The sequence below is a fragment of the Acanthisitta chloris genome, unplaced genomic scaffold, assembly GCF_000695815.1.
Source record: "Acanthisitta chloris isolate BGI_N310 unplaced genomic scaffold, ASM69581v1 scaffold3416, whole genome shotgun sequence".
Taxonomy (NCBI): Eukaryota; Metazoa; Chordata; class Aves; order Passeriformes; family Acanthisittidae; genus Acanthisitta; species Acanthisitta chloris.
The window spans coordinates 1-9,659 of record NW_008676323.1 but is presented as its reverse complement, the minus strand read 5'-3'; the positions used below and the strand labels follow the sequence as shown (position 1 = coordinate 9,659).

Below are 9,659 nucleotides of genomic sequence, written 5' to 3'. Positions count from 1 at the left end.
ACACTTTGGGACTTAAGTGCTATGGTTGGTTTTCTAGAGTGGTTGGTAGAATTCATCTTCCACATGTCCTTTGCTGAGCCTTACCGAGTTAATTTTAATTAATGCTCATGTGCAGTTAAAATCTGCAGTAGAGCTCTGAAACATCAGCCTGTAATGTGGAACAGGCACCAAGTGCCAAACTGAACACTTGGATAGAAATCAAAGAGAAATGCTATTAGGGATACATGCCTTCTCCTCCGGAGCTGCCCCTTCGCTGTTCCACTGACGCAACATTGCTTCACTGCCGTCTGGTATTGCAGCAAATGTCTTCACTCCACCAAATCCCTTTGCTCCCGAGCCCCAGGGACACAGCAGCAGTAACAGTGGAACAACTATAGGGACACAAAAAGTTGCCATTAACTATGTGATTATTAGGGCTGAAGCATGCTAACAGCCAGTACTGAAGCCTGGCCAGCTCCCACACCGAAATATATCTTTAATGAGTAAGTTATCAGCATGATGGCTGACAAGGACTGAAGACAGGTCCCCAAATATTCATGGCATTTCCTAGAGACATCTGCTAGGCTGGTTTCCTAGACAGTAAACTGATGATTAACATGTCAGGGCCTGAATCCTGCTGATGACCACACATGTATATAGCTGTATTTTGATTGAAGGTCTCAGATACCAAACCCAAGCCCTGAATATCACTGTACAACCTCAGCACTTTTAACTCCTTCTGTTCTTTTACTACTAGATAACAACATGGCGTAATGTAAATTCCGCCTCACCATTCCTTTGACACGCCTAAAGCATTGCCTGAGGAGCTCAAAATAATCTAGTTACAGAAGCAGAGCATACTATTCATGTGGCATGAACTGTTTTATCACAGTTAGATTGCTGCCAGCACAAGCAACAAACTACTGCCAGTTTACATGCAGCACTACTGCACATGGCCATACCTTGACTACAAGTATTCTTCTCTTTATTTTGAACTTCTATTTTGTCTCGCCAAAGAACAATGTCACGTGCTGCTCTGAGCAAGGCAGCAGACCTGAGACTGCAGTGACAGAGAAGATAGTGGAAAGTGCACTGTGGTTTGAGTGGGAAGAGTTAGGGTTCACATGGGCATGTGTGGAACACCAAAAGGATTCCTCACTGCTTCCCCACCTGTTATTTACAGCACCATAAACAAATATTAAAGTTGTTCATATTAATTTTAAAATGCACAACTTGAAATCCTTTGAGGTTGAAATGCTGATGTTACCAAAATTAGTTGGGGATCTGCCATGACTTCACACAAGACTAGGAGTTTACACAGAATACATCAAGATGATAAAACCTGCTTTATCTGGACTGTTTCTTCCCTGATGCCTTGCAGACCGTATTTACAGTGCTTCTGAGATAAAATGAAACCATTACTTACGCAGCAAAAGTAAAAACGCCAAGATGATTAGTGCAACTGCTGCTGGTCCTAGAACCACTGACTTAGCGCCAATAAATTTCTCTCTGCATACGCCGTCATCTGCACACTTACAAACAGTCAACTGCAGAGACTGTCGCGGAGCACAGCTCAGCCCTTGGAAATCCTTTATTAGGATGGGAACTTCAGTTCTGCCTGGCTTCAGGTCCTGTGGTGCAAGCTGTATGCTGGTGCCTGAGGCAGAAGGGGGGGAGGGAGTGTGGGGTTTAAAGAAGGAGAAATGACAAGAAATGAGTGGAGGGAAAGTTGACTCCTGTAAATTAAGTAAAATAAAACCTGCACAGCCTCCCAACAAAACTCCTCCAGTCAAGTACAGACAATGCAATGGAATTCAGTTTAATTAGCTGCTGCTACAGCATATGTGCTCTTATATTTATCAAATAACTCATGCTGGTAACAAAGCAGACATGCTTGCTTGCAGCCTCAGATGATTGTGAAGTTTTGCACCACCAGAGACTTAAGGAAGACAGTCCAATCACCCATATAGCATAAACCATGTCATCTGGATAGGCAAAGGCTGAATTCACAAAAAGCCAGCTTCAGTCTGTGGGACGTTAATCTGTTGTAGGCCAGGGAGCCAACACACCACCTGCTCCTGTGGCTGTGTCACATCAAGAACCAACTAGACAGGAGATCACAGAATGGGTAAGATTGGAAGGGACCACAGTGGGTCATCTGGCTCAACCTCCCTGCTCAAGCAGGGTCATCCTAGAGCACATTGCACAGGATTGCATCCAGATGGTTCTTGAGTATCTCCAATGAGGAAGACTCCACAAGCCAACACACCACCTGCTCCTGTGGCTGTGTCACATCAAGAACCAACTAGACAGGAGATCACAGAATGGGTAAGATTGGAAGGGACCACAGTGGGTCATCTGGCTCAACCTCCCTGCTCAAGCAGGGTCATCCTAGAGCACATTGCACAGGATTGCATCCAGATGGTTCTTGAGTATCTCCAATGAGGAAGACTCCACAACTTCTCTAGGTGTTCCAGTGGCCAACACACCACCTGCTCCTGTGGCTGTGTCACATCAAGAACCAACTAGACAGGAGATCACAGAATGGGTAAGATTGGAAGGGACCACAGTGGGTCATCTGGCTCAACCTCCCTGCTCAAGCAGGGTCATCCTAGAGCACATTGCACAGGATTGCATCCAGATGGTTCTTGAGTATCTCCAATGAGGAAGACTCCACAACTTCTCTAGGAAACCTGTTCCAGTGTTTGATCATCCACACACTAAAGAAGTTCTTCCTCATATTCAGGTAGAACTGTGCATCAGTTCCTGCCCAATGCCTCTTGTCCTATTGCTTGGCACCACTGAGAACAGCGTGGCTCCATCCTCTTGGCACCACCCCATGCCATGTCCATGCTGGACAGTCTTTAGACAGGTTATACTGATTTTCCACTTTTCACAGCAGATTTATTTATCTGGAAGTTAAAGCAACTGCAGCCAGTAACACAACCACATCTCCAAGCTCAGTCTTAACAAAAAGCATCCTCTATCACTGCATGCTCTCTGTGAGAAAATAGCTTAATCCCAGCAATACCCAGGGAATCCTGGTCACCCCATACAGAGCATCAAGCTAGGCAAAAGTTATTCAGCTGAGGGAAAGCAACACACCCCAGAGGACTTGACTGTGCTTTTATTTTCTAATGATTAGAGAGAAGGGAGCAGAACACAAATGATAGGTCTTAATGCCTGACTCCATCCATATATAGGGTTCTTTTTAGGTCTGAATCAAACTGTCAGTTTGAATGGAATTAATAAATTACAAGACTAGGACTCCAAAGAACTGAAAGTAAATAAAAATATGTTTTCTTACCATTTTTGGATGCAATTAGCCATTTTTTTGCTGTCCCTTCTGGCTCATCAACAACAGAAAAGCTGAAGGGATCACTGTTTGGGTAGCCATCCAAATCACTAGCTGTAACATCAACTAATTTTGCATCTGAACACACAGTCTGCAGAGGATTCACAATAATTGGGCAGTTATCATTCTCATCTTTGACTTCAATGACGACTGTGCCAGTGACGGTTTTCTTAGGCAAATCTAAGATTGTAAAATATGAAAAATTAAATTGATTTGAAAAGTGCAAAAATTTAATCTTAAAATAAAAAAATTAGTATTTTCCAAAACAACAACTTGGCTGAAATAAGCTGAAAAAGATCACCCTGAAGCTTATGAGAGCAGTATTAAAAAATTTACAAAACTATTTTCTGTATATTTACACAGTAATATGCAGATTATAAATGGAGAATTCTGATTAGATACACAAGAAGGAGTCTTTCTTGTGTAACATTCAAGAACACTTATGACTACAAAGTCTGTGATTGGCATACTGAGATATTGCCAATTTCCACTTTGACAACAGGTGTTCTTATCAGACTTATCTTTACATAATTTTTACAAAAACCAGAAACCTTGGGAACCCATTCCAAGGTAATGAGTTGCCTGTGAATTTCCTCTGAATACAGAGCCTATAGGAAACTGTGCTCAGTGCTTAACCTCAAAGACAGGGAAGTTAAACCAACTATTGTTGTAGAAAGGCAAACAAACCCGTTAGTGTGAAAACAAAGCCCTCTCAACTTACCAGTAGTTACACCCAGCATGGTGATAGTGTAGGTGCCATTTACTATATAAGATGATTCATAATCAAGGTTTTTAGCAAGTCGGATTTCGCCTGTGACTGGGTCTACAGTGACCCAGTCTGCTGGATCTTTTCCTTTGATGTATCTGATCAAAATCACATATAAAGATGTACACATTTATAATGAAGAAAACTGCCATCAGCAGAAAATCAGCTTCACAGTAGGTTTACTCTTCATTTAAAGCAGAGATCATATCCCTACTCTGAGGTCTGACGGTCCTGCCACTGTATATGATTTCAACGACAAACTTAACATTTTAAACCTACACTGAATGTTGAAACACATGTTGAAACACCATGTTGAAACCTGCTTTTCCTTCTAAAGCCAAAATTTAGGTGTGGAGACATTATAGAAAGTACATTCAGGGAGTGAGACTGGAACAGGAGTGGGAGTTGAACTGCTGATCACAGTCTTCTTCCCCTGTCTCTGCTCCCAGCAAAAGTAAGCATCAGCCACATAGGAGAGACTGTATTATTACAGGCATGGGGAAGAGGGGTCCAAGCCTGGGTATGCAGCTCTGCAGTGCACCATTTGTAATAGCCATGGTGGTGGTTCAGTAACATTTTAGCTGAAGAGGTATAATTGAAAATCCAAGCACACACATGCAGACATATCTATGTTTCACCCTTTCTGTCCTACTGATAGATGTTTCTGCGTATTTCTTCCTAGTGTTTCTGGACACAGTGAAATCAAATGGGTAAATCTACTCTCAAAAGGAGGCAGGAATGACAAACAGCATGCAAGCAGGGACAACACTTCAGAAATTTCAGATGCTCATGTCTCACCACATACTACAAAACAAGTAGGGTTTTCATGTCAGCTATTTTCTGCATAACAGAATATTGAAGATAATGATAATGATGTTGTTTAAAGTATGAATTAGCAGAATTTTAGTAGAAAATGATTGCCTTTGAAATTACTTCAGTCCAACATGCACATTTTTACAGTAAGATGTGACTTCTGATGTACTCAGTTATGACACTTATAAAATAAAATTTCTTACGTAATGTGCTGTGCTATTTTTCCAGTGTCTTCATCATAGGCTTGATACTGTCCAATAACCTTTGTAATCTGCAGTTTCTCACTTGCTTCAATAATTTTTGTGCCACCAGGGAACACAGGGCCTTCCTGCACATTGATCACCTTAATTTTGATTGGTATTGTTTGTGGTTTGTAACTGTGTTTAATTGACTTGTGGAACTCTGCTTTGTTTGTAACAACAATGCCCAAGTTTAGGCTTTGCATTTTTTCATAATCCAGCTCCTAGAGCAATAAAGAAAAGAATAAAAACAAGAACCACTCAGAATTTGTCAGAATCTGATTATCTAGACAACATGCAGACATTTAATATTTAAATAATACTGTAGCATCCTTATTCAAGTAATAAGGATGGAAGTATTTACGTAATAGTTAGGTACTAAGGATGCTACAATGTGAAGAAGTTTGTTAACATGTTACTCTCACTCTTCTTATTTTTAATGGATGATACCACAGGTATGGCTTTATATTACTGAACTTAGATTCATTTAAGGTACATGCAATGAATCCTACCCATTTATTCTGCCCATATTTTCAGTGCATCAGTGCTCAGTTACTTGGCTCTTCCAATTTTATGCCTTTTTTTTAAAACCCCATTCATTTATTTAATAATGCTCATTTTTTTTCCAATTAGCAGTTTTCGGACAAGGAAACCGGAAAAGGAGAAAGGTACTTAGGGCACTACACATCTTCAGTTCTCATGGACTAAAGGAAAGTGACATTTGTAAATAGACATTTCCATTTATAGAAAATATTTTCAAAATCTCAACTTAAGAAAATTCATAAAATAGTCTGTAGCTCATGACTCATGGAGCAGGTGTTGCCTGCAATGTTATCTGTGGCCAGGGGAAATAAAGAAATTTATACTGAGATCAGCAAGGAGAGCAAAAACAAGTCAAAGTTTATAACATATTTCTAAGCACTGTTGCCCAAAAAACAAGGGAAGTTCAGGGATTTCTGTCCTACTAAATATATTTGAGATCACACAGAATGCAAAAGGAAAAGCTGGACAACATTATTATTTCGCATGGAATTACTGAATACATCAACAAAGGACATGGCAAAGGAGTGTCCACCAGTAAATGTACATTTTACATACTGACTGAATATACAGAAATTTTTGACAACTTAAAGGGAATAAGTTATTCTAACATTTAAGGAAGAATCTCTAAACTCTATACTAACCTTCACAACTGTCAAAATTCCTTCATTTGTTCGGTTATCTGTTACTATACGGAAATAGCCACCTTCATTGCCAGAAACAAATTTAAAGTTTGCCAGCCAGTTATCTGAAAACTCTTCATCTTTGTCAAACACTTTTATTCGCATAATTTCCACGTTTGCTCTGTTTTCTTCAATGCTTCCTTCAAACTGCAATCAAAAAACTCACTCTTTAAAAAGACATAATGATTTACCTCATTTCACCAGTGCAAAAATTTTGCACAATGTCGTATTAAGTAATGTGATACTGACAGGTATAGGAACATGCCAAAAATTGTGATAAATGTACTTACTGCATGGCTTTCAACGACAGGCAGATTGTCATTGACATCCAAAATCTTGATTTCTAAAGAACATGTTGCAGCATTCCCACCTAATTCACCACCACGGTCTTTTGCTTCTACCACCAAAGAGTACCTACTTTGTGTCTGTCATGGTAAGAAAAACAGTGTTTAAACCAGGCTAAAAATTTTTCCTTCATGTATTATCTCTATTAAATTTTGGTAACATCTTTCATGGTCAGTTCGAACTCCTCTCTAGTTAGAAGTAAATCTAACACACAACAATCTTGACAGACTCTGTTAGAGTAGAGATTTGGCTTTGAAAATTATTTGGGATTTTTGCATCTTCCCCACAAAGGGTTAGACTGTACTTATATGGCAAATGAAAAAAATTCAGTGGCGGTAAAAAGGGACAGGACCAGTGACATCAGTACGTCAGGACAGGGCTAGAGGCAGAGCCATGTCCCTCAGCCACAGAGCTAACATCCCCATCACCATCTGCTGGCCACTCAAAATTCATGCAAGCACAGGTAATGTTGCTGGCAATATGTGGCTTTCAATGCTGTTTCACAGCAGCATCTGTCCTAACTTTGCACCTTGATTTGCACAGCAGGCTACAAAAATCCAGGTGCAATTAGCAGCTTTGCAGGTGGTGATTCGAGTTGTCTGCTATATGCTTTCCAGCTGAAAGAAACAATCCCTTGCTTTGTGTAACTGCTGCCCTGGCTGCACTGGAAGGACAGAAAGCAACAGATATTGGGCTGGTGCCGTGCTAGGGAGGTGATGGGAGAATACAAGCTTGATTCTATCACCTTCCCCCTCAATCACTATGTTTCACCCTTTCTGTCCTACTGATAGATGTTTCTGCGTATTTCTTCCTAGTGTTTCTGGACACAGTGAAATCAAATGGGTAAATCTACTCTCAAAAGGAGGCAGGAATGACAAACAGCATGCAAGCTGTTTGTCAATCACTGAAAAATATTTTTCAATCACTGAAAAATATCCATCAGCAGACCAGGCTTTAAACCCAAGGGAAGGGAAGGAAGGTAAGAGGGCTTGCTCTTCACTCTGCAGGCAGGTCGGAGGGTGACACAAAGGCCACAAGACCGCTGCTAACAACATATAATTGGGAGGGTTTTTTTACCTCTCTGTCAAGGTTTATTCTTGCTACTCGAACCTCGCCAGTATCCTTATCCATACTGAATGCAGCACTAGGGCTTTGGGAAACAATCCTGAAAGCAATTTTGGAATTTAAGTTGTTCGGTTCATCTGCATCTGTTGCATTTATCCTCATTACAATTGTACCTGGAAAAAGCAAACAAAATACAGTACTTGTTTACAACACCATGCACTGGCAAATATCTTTATTGTAATGTCAAAGGTAAGAACATTTTGTTAGATGCACTGCACAATTTTCTGGTGCTCTTGACTTTAATGAGTAGAGCTGAAGAAGTGCTCCAAACCACAAATGGTACATGTTAAAATTATAACCTCTAGCCAAGAAAAAGATTGGATTCACACATCTGTAAGTCACAGAATTCAGTGCACCAGAATTAAACAAAGGTTGAATTCTCTCAAAAATTCTGACAGAAAAATATAACTGCCACACAGAGCAGAGAAAACTTTTGAAAAATGAGCTCCATTACCTTCACACCTTATTCTAAAGGGAACACTATTAACTCCTCTAGCTGAACATTATTAAAACAATTGCTCTGTGCAGATGCCCTCTAACAGCCTCACTCAAAATACACAGTGGCCTCCATGGTACAATCCCTTTGTAACTCATGGCACAGGGTTTTGTCCTCTGACAAACAGTCCCTCTCCAGCTCCCCTGTAGCCTTTTCAGATACTGATAGGCTACTATGAGGTCTCCACACAACCTTCTCTTCTCCAGGCTGAACTGCCCCAACTCCCTCAGCCTGTCTTCAGAGATGCTCCAATCCTCTTACCAACTTTGTGGCCCTCCTCTGGACTTAATTCAACAGTTCCATGTCCTTTTTATGTTGAGGGCACCAGAACTGTATGCAATATTCCAGGTGGGGTCTCACGAGAGCAGAGTAGAGGGGGAGAATCCCAACATTAGCTGGAATTTATGCAAAGAGCCATTACATATGGCTGCTACTGACTGGAAAGATTGCTGAGGTTACTCAACATCTCACCTAAGTGGATGACCAAGAATTTGTTTCTTCAGATTATCATGACACTGAAATAGAACAATGCCAGGTACATATAAGTTGTTTTATTTCACCTTTTCTTATGTTTCTGGAAATAATCTGTTGCTCATATGTTTACTGTTGTTAATAGGAAAATGGCCACTGATTTGTCCTTCGATGGTTACGTCACAGGCGTATGTGCTTAACAGCAAAGTGGCTCTCCAGCCCACAGATAAAGCTGGGATTTTGATGACCATGGCAGAGTGAAGTCCCTCGCAAATAGGATGTGATCACTAGCCAGAAGGCAGATAGCATTTCCCATGCAATTCCTGCCAAAGGAATCTAGTTCCTGGACTTGTGGTAGCTTTGACATCAAACCAAAGGTGCCACAAGAGGAACTATTGTTCTCTCTTGCCTTTATGTGGACATTTTCCCTTAATCACACCACACAGCTTAGCCTTGGATAAAAAAACTTGCATTCACATGTCAATAGCCTGGCCTATGTTAGCAAGAAAATGTACCCTTGTTACTGCAGATATGTTGCTGCGAAGGGCATATTCATTTGTGCCCTTGCATGTGTTGGGAAAAGCTAAATAAAAATAAATTCTAAAAATAAATTTACCTGTTTCACTTAATTCTTCAATTGAGCCAACAAAAATTTCATGTGAAAACACTGGAAAATTGTCATTTATATCCACAACTTTAATTGGGAGGTCTATTGGCTCTTCCAGTTTTGCCCCAGTCTTATCCAATGCATGGCCTCTGAGCTGAAATAATATAGGTAGAAACAATTAGCAAATCCAGTGGATGACTGCAACATGTATAAATACATATGCAATATATAAATATATAA

At 40.4% G+C, this 9,659-nt stretch overlaps 1 protein-coding gene across 1 annotated transcript in view; it reads right to left on the bottom strand.

Annotated features, from left to right (window-relative positions):
• DSG2 (desmoglein 2) overlaps positions 1-9,582 on the bottom strand; it is a gene marked incomplete at its 5' end in the record, with an annotated part of 14,007 nt that extends 4,425 nt beyond the window's left edge. Inside the window, 9 exon segments of the mRNA XM_009076073.1 lie at positions 229-371; positions 1,406-1,636; positions 3,287-3,514; positions 4,056-4,198; positions 5,117-5,376; positions 6,337-6,522; positions 6,666-6,800; positions 7,798-7,958; positions 9,429-9,582. Of these exon segments, the coding sequence (XP_009074321.1) occupies positions 229-371; positions 1,406-1,636; positions 3,287-3,514; positions 4,056-4,198; positions 5,117-5,376; positions 6,337-6,522; positions 6,666-6,800; positions 7,798-7,958; positions 9,429-9,582 (1,641 nt within the window).
• Between the last annotated feature and the right edge of the window lie 77 nt (positions 9,583-9,659).